The sequence below is a fragment of the Solanum stenotomum genome, chromosome 7 (assembly GCF_019186545.1).
Source record: "Solanum stenotomum isolate F172 chromosome 7, ASM1918654v1, whole genome shotgun sequence".
NCBI lineage: Eukaryota > Viridiplantae > Streptophyta > Magnoliopsida > Solanales > Solanaceae > Solanum > Solanum stenotomum.
Window position 1 is genome coordinate 4,152,931 of NC_064288.1, and position 17,519 is coordinate 4,170,449.

The 17,519-nt window shown below is 36.3% G+C and overlaps 4 protein-coding genes across 4 annotated transcripts; 1 reads left to right on the forward strand and 3 right to left on the reverse strand.

Annotated features, from left to right (window-relative positions):
* Positions 1-529: 529 nt before the first annotated feature.
* On the forward strand, positions 530-2,512 carry LOC125870300 (11S globulin seed storage protein Jug r 4-like). The gene is made up of 4 exons (XM_049550703.1): positions 530-890; positions 1,016-1,275; positions 1,367-1,840; positions 1,928-2,512. The coding sequence occupies exons 1-4, from the start codon at positions 602-604 to the stop codon at positions 2,327-2,329; spliced, it is 1,425 nt and encodes a 474-aa protein (XP_049406660.1). The 5' UTR covers positions 530-601; the 3' UTR covers positions 2,330-2,512.
* Positions 2,513-3,592: 1,080 nt separating this feature from the next.
* On the reverse strand, positions 3,593-5,526 carry LOC125870296 (11S globulin seed storage protein 2-like). The gene is made up of 3 exons (XM_049550697.1): positions 4,717-5,526; positions 4,118-4,579; positions 3,593-4,030 (listed from the first exon to the last, which is right to left on the reverse strand). The coding sequence occupies exons 1-3, from the start codon at positions 5,308-5,310 to the stop codon at positions 3,650-3,652; spliced, it is 1,437 nt and encodes a 478-aa protein (XP_049406654.1). The 5' UTR covers positions 5,311-5,526; the 3' UTR covers positions 3,593-3,649.
* A 363-nt stretch (positions 5,527-5,889) lies between these two features.
* LOC125870304 (patellin-4-like) lies at positions 5,890-7,885 on the reverse strand. The gene is made up of 4 exons (XM_049550706.1): positions 7,018-7,885; positions 6,788-6,912; positions 6,314-6,455; positions 5,890-6,224 (listed from the first exon to the last, which is right to left on the reverse strand). The coding sequence occupies exons 1-4, from the start codon at positions 7,822-7,824 to the stop codon at positions 5,961-5,963; spliced, it is 1,338 nt and encodes a 445-aa protein (XP_049406663.1). The 5' UTR covers positions 7,825-7,885; the 3' UTR covers positions 5,890-5,960.
* A 691-nt stretch (positions 7,886-8,576) lies between these two features.
* On the reverse strand, positions 8,577-16,879 carry LOC125870309 (TOM1-like protein 2). Its single transcript, XM_049550711.1, has 3 exons — positions 16,281-16,879; positions 14,541-14,762; positions 8,577-9,208 (listed from the first exon to the last, which is right to left on the reverse strand). Exons 1-3 carry the CDS (start codon positions 16,779-16,781, stop codon positions 8,780-8,782), a joined length of 1,152 nt encoding a protein of 383 aa, XP_049406668.1. The 5' UTR covers positions 16,782-16,879; the 3' UTR covers positions 8,577-8,779.
* Positions 16,880-17,519: the final 640 nt, after the last annotated feature.

The following is a 17,519-nucleotide window of genomic DNA, read 5'->3' on the forward strand; positions in this document are numbered from 1 at the left end:
TAATTTTATAATCTTAAATTAAATATACGTAGTTATTCAAATTTTATGATCTTAAACTTGTCTTAAAATATTAAAATTGAAAAACTTACTAAAGAAAGAGATTTTTTGAGAACAAACTAAAATAATAAAATAAAATAAGACACTTAAATTGAGACATGAAAAAACATTATATAATACCCCAACAGCCAAACTCAAGTCCTAATAAATTTGCAAAGGTTAAAGTATTAATTAGCTCGTTAAATCACTTGTATTATAATAATAAATAAAATACAAAATGAGAAACAGAAAAAGGAAATCCATCCTGAAAACAATGTGCTGTAGATACCTTGTAATGGAGAACTCCTTCAGATTAAAACAAAATCAGTTTTTGTATTGTTTACAGAAGAATGAAGCCACCTAAACTCTACATGCATGAGTGTTAACTTTATTAGGTGTAACTCAGCATGCTTTCATAGCCATGCAAAGTGCAATGTGTCAATCCTTTCCTTACCTCTCCTTCCTATAAATACCATCACTTCCCATTCTCCACTTCCCATCAGCAATCAACAGTTTTATTTAATTAATCATATATCTCCTCTTCTCTTCTTACAATCAATCAATTATGGGTTCTAGCTGGCTTTGTTTCTCCCTTAGTTTTCTTCTAGTGTTGCATGGTACCTTTGCTCAGCAAAGATACCAACAGCAACAAGGTCAGTGTCAGCTTAATAGACTTAACCCTCAGGAACCAACTGTTCGCATTCAAGCTGAAGCAGGGGTTACTGAGTTATGGGACAAAAATAACCAACAGTTTCAATGTGCTGGTGTTTCACTCGTTAGACATGTTATCCAGTCTAGAGGCATGCTGTTGCCTTCTTACCTTAATACTCCTCTCCTTGCCTATGTTGAACAAGGTATTTAACATTATACTCTTTACCTTTTTGATTTCTGTCACCAGGTAATGATAAGGTATACGTACACTCTATTGGTTATGTTAGTTGTTGCATTGATAAAGTGATTGTAACTAATTAATGTACAGGTAGGGGATTTTTTGGGATTATGAATTCTGGATGCCCTGAAACTTTCCAGTCATCACAGCAATTTCAGCAAGGTGAAAGGGGTGCAGGATCAAGATTCCAAGATCGTCATCAGAAGATTGGACAGTTCAAACAGGGAGACATTATTGCCTTCCCTGCTGGAGCTGCTCATTGGGCTTATAACGAAGGAAATGAGGAGCTTGTTCTTGTTTGTTTCGAGGATAGTGGTAACAGTGCAAACCAGCTTGATCAAAATTCAAGGGTATGTACGTTACATAAAGTTAACAACACTACTCAATCAAGTGAAGTATTAATTTTAATAAATAAATTAATCTGATTTTCGTTTTTTGCAGAGATTCTTCATAGCTGGAAACCCGCAACAAGGAGAACAGCAACAGGGACAACAAGGAGGAGCCCGCAGCTTCCAGAAAGAGCAATTCCAATCTGGAAATGTGCTCAGGGGCTTTGAATTAGAGCTGTTGGCCGAGGCATTCGGCGTAAGTAAGGAAACAGCAAGGAAGCTTCAGGGAGAGGAGGACCAGAGAGGCCACATTGTGAACATTGATCAAGGGCTTAGAGTTGTGAGACCACCATTCTCACAAGAACAAGAGGAGCGTGAGGAGAGACAAGAGCAAGGACAATACGGTCCTCGTGCAAACGGAATTGAGGAAACCATCTGCTCCGCTAAGCTCAGGCAGAACATCGATAACCCCGCTCGTGCTGATGTCTACAATCCTCAGGCTGGACGCTTCACCACTGTCAACAGCCTCACTCTACCCATCCTCAGCTTCCTCCGCCTCAGCGCTGCCAGAGGAGTTCTTTACAGAGTAAGCCACAACTTGCTATTGCTATTGCTACTCCCTCTGTTTAAATTTGTTTGTCTGATTTTGACTTGATACGAATGTAATGTGCAGAATTCGATCATGGCACCACACTGGTGGACAAATGCACACAGCGTAATCTACGTAACAAAGGGAGAAGCAAGGATCCAGATAGTTGATCACAGAGGACAAGCAGTGCTAGATGACAGAGTAAGACAGGGGCAAGTTGTGATAGTGCCACAGAACTTCGCCGTGGTGAAACATGCCGAAAATGAAATCTTTGAGTGGGTCGTATTCAATACCAATGACAATGCCATGATCAACACACTCAGTGGCCGTACTTCTGCTATTCGAGGATTACCGGTGGATGTGATAGCCAATTCTTACCAGATTACAAGGGAAGAGGCAAGGAGGCTCAAGTTTAACAGGGAGGAAACTCTACTTTTCAGCTGTTCAGAAAAATCTAGCCAATATGGGAGAGTTGCTGCTGCTTAATTACAACGTTTTGCTTGCTTTTTTTCCCCTATGTAATAAGCTAAGCTAAAAGCGTACTTAATAAAACAGAGGACCTTATACGGTCATCTTTCTAATGATGTAATGGCAACTGTTATGTATATCTATATGCGGCAAGTTCTTGTACCTTGGCAAATAAAAGGAGCACTACGCTTTCGCCTTTTTTTGAGCTAATTTGGACTGTCTTCCTTTTTTCGAACAACAATGGTATAATTGATAGGTGAACATCAAATTATAGCATCGAGTTAGAAACAATAAGAAGAAACTTCATTCTTTTGCCAACATAATCTGAATGAAAAGAAGTATTATCTGAAATATGCAGCAGTTTTATACTACTTATAAATCAGCTGGAGCCTGGATTGTTTGATTATTCTTAGATCAAAGTACACAATGAACTAAATAGCTTCAGACCTATTGATTAAGCCAACTCACAAAGATGTGTTTTATTGATTATGCTAGATCTCAAGGGACTACATAGGCTTTGATGTATTTTCATTGGTTTTCTTCTTCTTTTTCATTTTTGTAACATTCACAAATGAAGTATTAAATGAGTTTTGATATACATATATTTGTGATTTGAATGTTTGTGAAATTCTTTATTGTGAATGTTTATTGCATATCCATTGTGAATGTTTGTTGTGCATTCTACAAAAGTGACCACTTCCATCAATTTAGTGTTGATAGGAAACGAAACGAACTTTAAAGAGATTATCATAAGAATAATTTATGTTGATAGGAAAAGGAAATTATCATAAGAATTGTGAAAATAAGCTTTACCTGTTCCATATTCAGAGTCGGGTACGAGTTCATGCTTACGAGTAGAGTAATTTTAGTTTAGAAGCAAGTGGAGCTTGATTAACATTTGTACAATATTATCTTGTGATATAAAAACAGTAAACTCCATATGAAAATAAGATACTGTTGAAGGACACGTTTTATATTATGCGTGCAAATATTGATAAAAAATGGAGTAATTAACACAAGTTTTATCTCGACTATTGTTGTGTGATATTCAATTGAATACCCTCACGATTTCTATTATCAACTTGAAATCTTGGTTCAATATTTGCTTTGTTACCATACTATCAAATGATCATGAGAGATTTGATAAAGGTGAGTTGATTTTGAGTCGAGAGGCAAGTGAGAACAGGAAGATCATTGATAAAATCTCATTCAATTTGTGTTTGTTGGTACCACTTATGAATCATAATTTCACTCAGTAACAATAAGGCAGGAACTTTATTGATTTTAACAAACGCCTCGTACAAGTTACACTAGGTACTAATCGACATTGATGCCGTTTTAAGAGGACCTTCGTTGAGGAGATAGAAGGAGGCTCTCTCCTCCCCTGTTTATCTTCAAGCGTTGTGCTTCATTTGGCGATATCTGGTACGCGTTTGTGAGGACCTCAACAGGCATTGCTCTAATCACTGATGTGTAACCTGCAAGTTGATTGTTCATTGGTTGACTACTTGTCCTAAACACCACAAATTCAAATCCATTCTCCCCTGCTTTAATCGTTGCGGGGAAGTACTGAGGAGCCACAAACATTTCTCCTTGATTCACCTTGTCGTTCATCACTTGTTGCCCGGTCTGATCTACTACCTGCACTTGTGCGTCTCCTCTTTCAACGTATACCACGCTGTGGCCAGTCAATGTCCAATGAGGGCTCATCAATGCATTCTGCATCCACCAATTAAGTACAATTTCAATCAATTTAAGTCATACTAACAGCAGAAATTTTTGGAAAAGAATGATTGATTTAATTACCGGATAAATGGTTCCTTTAGAGGCACTCATGTCAATGTATTCAAGGATGGGAAGTTTTTGGCGACCAACATGGTTAACTTTGCCGGCTTGCCTTGAGAAGATATCAGCTCGTCTTTGAGTTTCTATATTGGTCCGGATTTTCATTGTGCAAATGTTTTCTTCTAAGCCATTTCCAATTATTTCCTCCCACCATTGTTGTCCTCGTTGTGGTCGCCCTTCTTCTTCTTCTTCATCGGGCCTAATAATGCTCATTCCTTCCCTCACATTGACAATTGTTCCACGTTCGATCTGTTCTTCTTGCATCTTCCTCACAATCTCTGTGGGGATGTTGAAGGCCTCGGCCAGCAATTCTGTGTCAAAAGCACGGAAAATGTTCTGGAACTTGTGTGTCCTTTGCTTTCTTAGACCAGTTTGAGCTCTTTGGCTTTCACTTTCTTGTACTCCACCGGCCAAGTAAAATGCCTAAAGTCCAAAACATAGCCAACCAAGATATAACAAATTATGTGAAGTGTGTATATAGGTTAAAACTCATTATATATGAAGTTGCATCATGAACAAAAAATTCATTAAATTGTAGAAATTAGCACGAAAGATTTTACCCTGAAGTTCTGATCAAGCTGGTTGGATCGATGGTTGAGGTCGTTAACGGCTACAGCTACAAGCTCTTCCTCACCGTCATTATAGCACCAATGAGCAGCACCAGCTGGAATTGCCACAACATCACCTTGGCGGATACGGTGGACTTTCTGGTGCTGGTCGCCTCTGCGGCCTTGGGGGCTCTCTTCCCTTGGCTCTTGGCCGGCATGGAAGGTCTGTGACTGGAAAGTCTCAGCACAGCCAGGGTAAGTAATGCCAACTATTCCCTGTCCACGCTGGATGTAAACCAAGCGAGGCATGGGATGAAATTTAGGAAGAGAAAGAGAATTACCGCGGATAACAATCCTCATAGGAGCAACTCCAGCGCACTGGAATTGCTCCTCGTTCTCGTCCCACAGCTCAGTGAAGCCGCCCTCTGACTCAATTCGATCAGAGGGCTGGCTTCCTGTAAGCCTCTGTAAGCGGCATTGTTGAGCTTGAGTCAGACGAGTGCCTCCCTGACCTTGCTGACCCTGATACTCTCTTATTGCATTTGCTGCAGACAAGAGAAAAGCAAAGAACAGTATAGCTAGCAAGAGCCTAGTAGTGACCGCCATCGCTAATTAGGATTTTTTGATTGTTAATTCAATACCGATGAGATTTGGAGAGACTGAGGCCTCTGTTCTTATAGCGTTGGAGGGTAACAAGTAGGAAGGCCTCGTGGCGATTATCCTGTTTTCTATTGCATGGTGAAGCTGTCTTCATCTCGACACTTTGCCATGGTTGTTCAAAAAGACAGTCACTACATGCAAATCACCTGTATTAGCTTTTTGTGTTTGGTTTTTTGTGGGCTTTATAGGGAAACTTACATAAATATAACAGAAAACTCTAACATCTACGATTTCAATTGCTTATTAGTACAATTTTTAAAGCATTAATCGTGATTTCTGATTTTGACTTGACATGAAAGTTAAGATCGTAGAGAACACTTTTGAATCTTGGTTTTAATTAACCATGTCACGTGAAGAGTTAGGATTAAAGAGTTACAAGATGGAAAGAAACATTCTTTTTATAAACTGACTAAAAGGAAAAGTAAGACAAACAATTGAAACAGAGGGAATAGTATTTAAGATTAGATATATGTATGTACAACTTTCTTTTATGGCCTAAATTTTTTTTTTCTTTTTTGGCTCTCTTTTACAATAATTCAGAAAAATGGGAGTAGGATAGAAACTTAAAACAAGATAACTGAGAAGAAAAATGTTGATTACTTTAGGCACATATACATTGGTACACTAGGCTTAGTCTTGTATCTGTAGAAGGCAGTTTTCTTCTTGTAAGTAGGATTATCAATAGTGATAACTATCCTCCCTTCTTCTCTAATATGAAAAGAATTCCTTACACTCTCCACCATTTTCTTATCTTCTTGAAGCATTACTCTGTATGAACAATCATCATCTGGTATGAATTCTTCTTTGTAACTCACTTCATTCCCCACCACTATCAAATCCCAAGTTATCGTCACCTCAACCTATAAGAATTAATACACGTATTAGCAATGCGTGGATCCATAAATGGACTTAAAAGGAAATGAAAACAAGGCATTGCAGCAAATGCAACCTCTTTGACGGGCATTTTAATGAGGCAAAATGAACATGGTTTGATGCTTATCTCTAGAACTTTGTCATCGGTTGAAAACTCAACATCCTTGTCCTTTTTGAGTCCACCATATTCAGCTAATAAGTTCTCTGGGCTAATGTATCTATATATATATATATACATGATACAAGAAAATTATCAATTCAACACAAATCATTGAGCAAATTAAAAGAAAAGCTTACTAATCCCTCTGTTTCTATTTGTTTGTCTGATTTTGACTTGACACGGAGTTTAAGAAAGTTAAACAAGGACTTCTGAATTATATAGTCGTAATATGAAGGAATGTAAAATGTGTCAACCTATCCTTCAATCTTGTAGTCTTAAACATGTGTTTCATATGGAACTAAAGAATTGTCGAAAAGGGAAGACATTCTTTTTTAAATAGACTAAAGAGGGAAATAATACAAAATAAATTGAAACGAAGGGAGTAATTACTTGAGAAGGGTCTCTGTAACTTTAGATGGTTTCACAAATATGAAGGCGTTCTTGCTTCTTTGTGTGATCATTCGCAGGTTAAGTGCATGAACCGTGGAAAACCAAACAGGAACATTAATAAATATCTGCAATATTACCATCAAATTTTCAATCCAAAATCACATTTCAAGAAAATTCAATCCAATTGTTCAAACAATTAAACAAGAAAAAAGGGGAGAAATTTTGCGTACATTCTTGTATATGATTCCAGGATAATGATCATGAACCAAGCTCATCATCTTCCTGTTAATCCAACGAACCTCTTTCCAAGCATTTCCCGGTGAATTTCCCAAATCTGTAATCATCAAAACAGAATTAACCCCTCCTTGTTTAAATTCAAGTTGTTGAATTGCCTTCTCCAAAATATGTATCCTCCATCTAAGACACTCATGATGATGATTATGCCTTCCCCAAATCTCCTCTTCCAATTCTTTATTCTTGATATTCTTAAACACATTATAACATAATAACCTTCCTTCCCTATCCTTACCATCATCATTGTACCACAATTTCTCCAGGTCAGGACTAAATAATTTTTCATCAAGAATCTCCGCAACTCTAAATTCCCTCCTCCATCTCAACGTCTTCCTCATCATCTTATACGCATCATACACACCATAATCCTTAGCTTTCAAGAAATTCAACAAAACAATATCCGTCCTCGTGTTATCTTCACTTGGTAATAATGGAACACCCCATAATGAAATTCCAGTCAAATCCTCTGTTATAGTTTTAACAGAGAGAGACTTGTTTTTGTTTTTACCATAAATGTATCCGCCAAGAATGGCATCTTCCACCCTACATCTTAATCTAAGCAACGCGTTTTTTCTTGAAGCTTTAATGTCGAGAGGAGAAACTAATTGACCAGGCTGATCAAAAATAGGTTGATGATCATCATCATGATCCAAATGATCGTCTGATTCTGTATCATTGTCGCTGCTCATGATATCATCAACAATGTCTTCTTCAGCGACAGGAACAACTACTTCCTCCCGCATTCTTCAAGAAAGTTAATTAATATTAAGAATTTGATACACAATGAGATTAGGCCATATCAAAAAAGTCTCTTGGTTTTCCCCTCTGGTTTATGGAATCAATAAACCAGAGGATGTGATTATGTTTTTTTTGTTCAAAAGAGTCATATAAACTACTACTACTTAAAACCATTGATATTATTGGAGCTAAGAGGACCATCCACATATTATAAATGTTTGACCAAAATTTGGATATTTCTTTTTTATTATGTGTGTGTGGGTGGGAGAGGGACATTTTGGATTTTCTTTTTTATGTCTTTCTCAAGTCTAGTCACTACATACGTGCAAGCACGTAAAGTAGTAATAAACTATATTTGGAAACAAAAACCTTTCGTATCGTTTATTTTGTTCACATATATTGCGTTAAAACTATACAATACAAATTAAACGATACGAAAAGTTTTTGTTAAAAACAATAACCCCCCTTCCTGGCCTTATTTTGATACATTTTTTTTTTCATTGACCAATTATTTGGTGCTTTTTATGAAAAAATATATGGTATTATTCTGGATACATTTTGGAAAAAAAAAATTATTGAGGAAATACTGCAATTGTGAAGGATTGATTCACGATCACGAAGAAGGGGCTTGGACAGATTAAAATCCTCATTTCGAACCTATTTGTTTGTAACAAGGTTGTGGGAGTTTTAGACCTCGATTTTTGGTGTTTTTTAAAAGAAACTTTCATGATTTCTAGTGTTTCCACAAAAGAATAACGATGAAGTACCACTTCAGGAATTATAATTTGAAATCCCATGATCTAGTAGTTATTACAAGCTGATGTTTGCAAATTATGTCTAGTAATACATATACACAAAACAGATGTACTCGTTACTAAAAACAAACTGCAGAACAACATTAACTTGTAAACTAGAAGGGAGAAACAAGAAACACTACAGCACCTTGTTTGCCTATTCTAATCAAGCCTTCTCCTCTCCTGAAATACCCGGCTTTACAACCTCGTGGAGTGACTGATTGCTATCTCCTTTTGTAGGTGCTACAACATGACTTTCACTTGCATTTAAAGACAGCTTCTCTAAATTGGCTTCACTGGTATCAGCAAGATTAGGCAGGCCACTTTCATTTTCGGGTGTTTTAGGCGGTCTTTCTCCAGACTCTGGAGCTGTGTTAGGCAGGCCAGTTCCATTTTCAGGTGTTTTAGGCAGTCTTTCTCCCGAATCTAGAGCTGCTTCCATTTCCTCGTACCTAGAAATGACTTGTCGAAGCTCATCGTGAAGATTTAAAGCTTCAAACATCAACCCCTCATCACCTGAGGTTGATTCCACAATTCTTTGTATAACTGCCAAAGACTGCTTGCAGTTCTCCAACATGCTCATTGCCAGATCATCCTTCAGCAACACAAATTTATCAGTTCATTCATGTCTCAAAGGTTACCCCGCCCATCAGAAGGCCAAACTGATAGACACACACAGAGAATTTCATTTTCTTCAATGGAACATAAACAGTTAAATCACACACAAAACGGAAAGTTTTGAACAACAGAACGTCTTTTGTGAAAATTTAGTAACACGGCTCGATCAACTTGATGTTTTGGCAGATTTCCAATTGTTTTAATGTCAATTGACCTTTACATTTATCGTCCTTTGGGTGATCTTAGTAGTAAATATGTCTAACTATGCTATTTACTTTTTTTTAGAATGCCTATGCCATTTACTTTTGTTGTTTAGAAAGCTAGAGAAATGAATCGGAGCATTAAAAAGAACAACTTGGACTGAAAAGAAGCAAAATTTGAGAAAAAAACAAGAAGAAGTGCTATACTCGCGGTATAGCACAAGTATAGTGGAGAGTGTAATTTTCCTAAGCATGGAAGAGAAGCGCAATGTATAAATTCCGAGAGAATCTATGTATTATTTTATGCAGAATAGAAGGTGGAATAACTAATACATAAAATAACTGCATAACTTTAACCAACAACCAACGACTTAATGCATTATTTATATCTCTACCCCATAGAAATATATAGGGTTTGGAATAACATGAAAAGACAAGTAGAAATCTTCTAGTTGTAGATTAATAGTCCAAATAAAGTAAAGATTCAAATAATTTGAAAACTTTAGCAGGATTGTCAGGAGACCACCATAACTATAGAAGCGTTCATTCATCATAATCATCAATCTTCAAGCATCCATTTATTTAGTTCATGATTATTTGCAATTCTTAGTTTTTCAAAAGTCAACAAATGACCTTCTAACCTTTCTTACTTAGATGTTAGAATAATTTAATTTAGTAAAAAGTTAATCAAAAGTCCCCGTAGAAACGACACTTGATTCACCCTTATTATTTATTGATTGTGCATACTTGGATGTGCGTTTGAGGACAATACAACTCACTAGTGATGTGATTAGAATTAAGCATTAATCCCATTTGTAGGTCAGTTTATTCTATCACCAGATTTTTGTTCTTGCTTCACTTTTTAATTTGTAGTATTGGTGTCTGGGCCACTTTTGGTGGATGATCACAACGGGATTCAAGAAAATTTCCTTTTTATTCTTCCGCTGGCATGTATGTTTTTATCCTTAAATTCCAACAATAGTGCACTTCGATTATTTCACCGAGTACCTGGTATTTCACATTCAGATATGATCATATTCAACTTTTACGGCTAATTACACTGACCTCCTTTCCATTTTATGATGTAGTCAAGGAACCTTCAGCTAGCTTCAAAGTTTTAATAGCATACCCAACTCAATGTTGCAACCCTTAAGTAGTTATATTTGTTTAAACTGGTCTTTTCTTTTTTTTTTGATAGCCGTGGTGTCTAAACCAGCTTGCGCACACCTCCACTAATTCCGCAGGATACCTGCCATCTCTCACTAGCAACATATACCAGGTAACTCTATCCACCGAGGCTAGAACAGATGGGAAAAAATCACCTATTGTTTTGTCTCTGCTCGGATTCGAACCTAAAGGCTGAAACCTCATGGTGTTCAACCTACTTCAATAATCATACTATGTTTACTTTCATTTTAAAAGTTAACTAAGTAAATATACTTGATTTATCTCTTATTAATTCAGGTTACCTAATAAATCTTATTGTTAAGGTACCACAAAAAAATACTTCCTCTCCATATCATTATGTTGATCAATTAAGGAACATTACAAGGAATTGTTACATTTTCACCCCTTTAGTATAGTATTAATGACTATTATGCCACTATATTCTGATTGTGCTTAAGGGAAGTGCTTCTTTCAAGACACTCAGAGAATGGAGACTGATAATTATGACAATACTCTAATCAAAAAATAATTGCTGAAATGTCTTCAAATTTAAGAGTCAATATGGCTAAAAAGGGGAGGTTTTGGTGATGCCATCTTAAACAAAAGAGAAGGTTGGTGTATTTCTGAAAAGTAAAGAGGAGGTACTACGACGGTCAACCGGAAGTATTATTTGCACAAAGAACAGAAGTTCTAACAAGACTGTGCGCGCCATAATGAAAATTGTTCTATGAAAAGAAAAGGGCTGGCATGAACATGAGAATTATAAAGGAAAACAAGTGTGCAGATGTCAGATGTCTGAATTTTTGGTTTATTCTATTATTTTGGAATCTTTAAAAATGTAGTTTACTTGGCATCCCTGACATTGAAAAATATGTACATGCCCCTTTTCTTGCATCCTACCCACCCCCACCACCCTGCATGACATAAAAGAATAACTAAATATAATGTCAATTGTTTGAGCCTCGCCTCTACTTTAGGGAAACGAATTAGTCCTTCATTTTAGTTTAAACAACATTATAGTCTCTCAAAAATTAGACATTCATATATATATATATATTCTATGAAAAGCTCCCTTAAATGGTTGATGTCATCAATATGCTATTATGCTCAACTTTAATCCCATCAACACCTTCTAAAAGACACTTTTTTTCTCTTCCCTGTTGAGATTTGATCCCCTTGCCCACACATAAACTCTATTCCCTTGTGAACTCACATTAGACACCGCCATCCTTTAGACCTTAACTATTGTCACAAATCCTCCTCGAGTCCTCAATACCTATCATGGCCCCACTGTTGCCTTTATCTTTTCTTTTTATTAGCGTTGTTGGTCTTGTTTTTCTCATCCTGAAACCCCTTTAGGTTCTTTGTTCTTTTCTTTTCTTTCCTTCTTTTGTCCATCTTATATAATTATTATGATTGAACAAAAATGAGGTATTGGATCTACTTGGCTTATGCTTTTTGGTGGAAGTAAAAGAATGTTGATTCAAGTACTTGGGGATTGGTGAGAAGATAGACTTAGGACTTAGGACTTGACTCAACCCCAGAAGCTATTTTGTCATGTGAGGGTTTCCCAAGACCACATAGGAGCAACAACTCATTCCCTCAGCCACTGTGGGCATTCTAAGCCCCTCTTCCCCTCTCCTGCTCGCCCAGGGCTAGACATCTGGAATGTGAACAATATAAGGCCCATATTGGGTTTGGTTTGATACAATGATATAGGTCAAAAATTCAACCACAAAAGTAAGCTTGTAAAGTAAGCATTGCCCATGATCATATAAGTAGACTCACTCCTTCAACAACCAATGTGGGACATTCTAATAGGGGTTAAGGAAGAAAAATATAGGAGAAAAGCTTCTCAACAATTTGAAGATGGGTGAAGCAAGTTGTTGGACTAGGAAGCAGAAGAAAATTTATTGCACAGAAATGTAGTTCAGTTATATCATGAATCAGAATCTTGCTGATCTATTCCATATGCATTGAGTATGTGTAGCATCAGAATATCTATGGACAACCTTTTTAATGGTGTCCTTCTGTGGCTAGTTGGGGAGTTGCATATCTGAGTTTTCTGCGAGGGTGCACTAAGAGGTTTTCTAGTTTTTGTTTCTTGTTATTTTCTTTTTGGCCCAGGGATTCAAGTTTTTTTTTTCTTGGATGATGCTGCCGGTGGTTTATCACAGGAAAAGATATCCCCTCATAGGATCTTGGGCACCATATTCATAGCAGATGCAACAACAATCTTAAAGCTGAAATGACTACATCAAAAGCTATTTTGGTATATATTCTTTCATGTGCTAACAAGAGAACCATGGCAATAGTACAACTCAAGAAACTCCAAGTAAATGACATTTTAATAAGGATATAAACTTCAATCAAAAGACGTAAAATTATTTCCATTCTACTCTGACATTAGCAGGAGATTTCTCTATTTTATTTAAACTAGAGGGGTTTGTTAAACTAGAAAAGAAGAGGTCAAAGATATCGACCAAAACAATTTAAATATATATATATATATATTGACTCATAATAAAAACGAAACTTTTTTGTGCTGAAAGTGAATAAATTGTAAGAAATAGAGATGGAAAAAAAAGGTAGGTGCTCATGTCTAAAACGTTGATTCCTTAAGGGAATCAAGTTAACGCTTTTTTTCTTGGATGATGCTGGTGGTGGTGTATCACATGAAAAGGTAGCCCCTCATAGGATCTTGGGCACCCTATTCATAGCAGATGGAGAACAATATCCTAAAAGCTGAAATTACTACACCAAATGCTATTTTGGATTACACTCTTTCATGTTCTCACCAGAGAACTATGGCAATACTACAATTAAAGGAACTCCAAGTAAATGACATTTTAATGTGGATATAAAATGTTAATCAAAGGATGTAAAATTATTGCCATTCTACTCTGACATAAGTAAGAGATTCCTTTACTTTCATTTATAACCTAGAGCGGAGGTCTACTTATTTTCTTAAACTACAGGAGAAGAGGTCTAAGATATTGAGCAAAATAATTTTAAGAAAAAGATATTGACCCAAAATAAAAACAACCCTTATGTGCTGAAAGTGAATAGATTGTAAGAAATAGAGGCGAAAGATAATAGGAGAAAATATTTGTTGTGGGGTTAACTTCACAAAGAAGTTGGTAAAAAAGAATTTTAAGAAAGCAGTTGGTGCCCATGTCTAAAATTTGGTTCCTTAAGAGAACCAAGTAGACCATATACATCTTATACAATTTTTTTACACTGACTTGGTGTTCAATAATGAATTGTTAACTTATAACCCAGAAAGAGAAAAGTCTGACGTTGTTTCCTAGTGGAATCAACAATGAACAAAAGTTGTTTCTAATGGGAAATTGACTTGCTTTAGAGCTTTAACTACAATTCTTTCAGAAATTCATGCAACAAATTCAAGAAGAGTCATATACAAATCGGCTACATTTTTTAAAATGTTTATTAATGAAAATTTGTTGATTTACCAAGAAAAATAACCATTGGTTCCTTATTGAACCAGAATTGAACAAACTCCTTGTTTAAAGGAAGGTAACTTGCTATAGAGTTGTAACTTCAATTGTTTCCGAAATCATGTAGCAAATTCAAGAACATGGTAGTTCAGCAGGTTAAGATATAGCTGTCATGTTTGTTTGTTTGTTTGGATAAGTAAATGTAGCCCTCATATTAATTTAATATACAAGAGTTTCTTCAATTTTCAACTTGGTTCGACAGGCATTTCACAGGTGGATGAGCTAAGAGACCTAAGTCCTCCTACTATATAGTAAAAGATCAGAGATTATTGAAAAGTTGAACAGTACTAGTCCAAGTAATGGGGTAACAAAACATAGGTCCAGAATAAAAGTGGAAGAAACCAAGGGCAGAGGACCACAATGAACTAAAAATCTTTAACTTAGTGAAGCATAACCAACAAAATGGAGGAGATAAGAAAGTAACCTTGATGGGCTTTGGTTCAACATCAGAATTCAATATGCTAGAAAGGATCTCAAGACTGTTCCGTGTTACTACAAGAAATTCCTTCTTCTCTTCAATGGATTCACCAATGTAAGTGGTTTGCTCATGATTCCGCATCCCCATATCAGGAATAGGGTAGCTTTCAGGTGGTGAGAGTAGCTGCTCGTTCATATGCGACTCCAGGGGATATTGCCTCTTCAAGTTCTATCAAAATGAAAGAAAGTTAAGCACCTTTATCCTGTGGATAACAAGGCATGCAATATGCAAATGTAAATTAAGGCATGATTCATGAACTCAAACATCATTTGCTAGTCTACCAACACACATCAATATTCATGTAGTCTGAAACACTGGCATAAGATGCACCTAAATGGTCTACCATGTGCTGCCCCATCCCCTCCTCTAAAGGTCCAATCCATTCCACCACACACAGTTGTTTTCATCAGGTGAACACTATAAATGAAAAGAGCAGGCCTCAATGCAGACACATTTGAGAGAAGGCATAAAACTGAATATGTAGCATACAAAAGAATCAAGCAATAATCAAAACAATGTAGTACGAGCACTTTGATAGCATCTCCAACAAGCATAATCAACAATTATCACACTCATGCTCCTTAGCCCTTGCAGAGACGTTACGGCTATATATTCTCCACTGTTAACTAACGTCTAACGTGTTGTCTTTTCCCTGACATCTACATCTAATAGAGGAAAGCAGACTTTTCACCCTTTCGCTCCCCACTTTCAACACCACCACATCCACAACAGTAAAGGTTAATGGAAGAGAGAGAAAGAGAGAGAGAATACTCCAGATTCACCTATTTTTCACTAGAATACATGACAAAACACTTCCAAGGACTTCTTGTTATCCCTAAACAACACCTCCTGTCCCACATCTTCTCTCTCTCACCTCAAAAAAAAATAATCTAGGAAAATAAATGAAACAATAACAGAATTCTTTAGTTGCATGAGCAAAAAGCCAGCTTGAGATATTGCCTCAATATGCATATTTTCTAGTCCATTAATATTTGCAGAGTCCTACCATATAAACTTCAAACCATCATCTCTTTTGCTTCTGGTGCTCAGCCTAAATAAAACCCCTATATAAGGCTGATATAAACAAATGTTGGACACATGCCTGTACCGCTAGTTTTAAAAAAATCCTACTTTGCCTTAAAAAGGATCAATTAGAGCAAACTAGTATTAAAATGATTTGGACTCGAACGGAGTGAAATGATTACAAAGAATTCATATAGCCAACTCTAACTTAGATGCTCTGTTGATTGATTGAATGTTGATAAGTTCTGCTACAAGGCATTTCAAACATAATAAGCAAGCATGATAAAAATAAGAGAAAGAATACAAAATCCACATACAATACTTGACCTTTCCACTTGCATAAATACTTACAGCAAGTACACAAAAGAAACACAAAACTTGTATAAATAGGTAATGTAACCTTAAGATTCACAAATTAAAGTAAGAACATGCATGTGCTTTTTTGGTTGGGAACAAGTTATCCCGGGATTAGTTATATGGATTGATATCCCACCCTCAATGTTGGATAAAGATAACACTACAATCCCGGGATAACTAATCCGTGATAAGTTATTTCGCAATTTTATCCCAACTCACATGGGATAAACTCATCCAAAATTAACCCCTTCAAATCTTATATACATTCAATACAAACATTTCCTGCAAAATAGACTAGGGGTTTACCATGTAAGTTTGACGAAACACAGGCAAGTAGCTAAGGTCCTCAGACTCGCCCCAAGCAGTTATAAGCTCCATAGCCTTAATCCGATTCCCACTGTCAGTTTTAGGGTCATCAATCATTTTAACCATATCATCCAACACCTTTTCAGACGCCACTTCTGAAAACACTTTCTCGCAATTAGATGTACAAGTCTCCAGCAAATCCAAACTCAGCCTCTGTGTCACTGTATTCTTCGACAAAACCAATTTCTTCTTAATCGCTTTTACGATTTCCGTCCCGTTGAACTCCTCACTGTTGATCATCCCGCAAATTCGTAGGTTCAAGCTCCAATTAGGCTCCTCCATAGTCTCTAACGTAGCTTCATCTACCATTTTTGATTCTGGAGTTGGACCTTGCAGAATTTCTTTCATTTTTGCACTAACCATCCTGCTCATCTGTGCTCCTCCTGTCTTCAATCGTTCGCCCAGAGATGAAGAAGCCATTTTCAGCTTGTCCATGTTCATGTTTGTTGATCAGATGGAAATTGGAGCAATTTGGGGTTTCAGTTTTAACAATTTGGGATTCAAAGGTTTACCGACACAATCTTCTGTTACGACTTTTGTAATAGTCATATTTATGTTTTACTTTTCTCCATTACGAAATTCAAAATAATTAGTTAAATTTTACTAATTACTAAAATAAAATAAAACTCTAGACTAGACCTGGATCTGTTTGACCAAGTTTAAAACTGGTTAATTGCCATGTTTAGCTAAAATTCGAATGTCTTTTTTTTTGGGGGGGGTTAGAAAGATTGGAATTTTATTTTTTTGATTCTCGGAGCCCACATTGAAGCTCCAATTAAATTCGGACACGCAGTACAGACTTATTCGAGGGTGACGCTCCCAACAAGATTCTCTCCATATCCCGTATTCGAACCCGAGACCTCTAGCTAAGGGTGAAACACTCCCATGGAAAGATTTGGAATTTTACTTCTTTAGGAATCAGAAAGACAGTTAGTATCTAGACAATTATTTTTATAGGAATGATCTAATAAAAATAAGAAAACATCATAAAATTATTTTTTGTATATATTCTATTTTATTTTATTTGGCTAAATAAATAAAACTATATTTAGAGAGAATTCAACAAAGTACCTTCAAAAAAATTTTAAAACGTGATTTTATAAGGTTAAGTTAAAAGTAGATATGATTATGACTATTAAAAAGTTTAGAATAAAGCAAGGGCGGAGCTACATTATAATT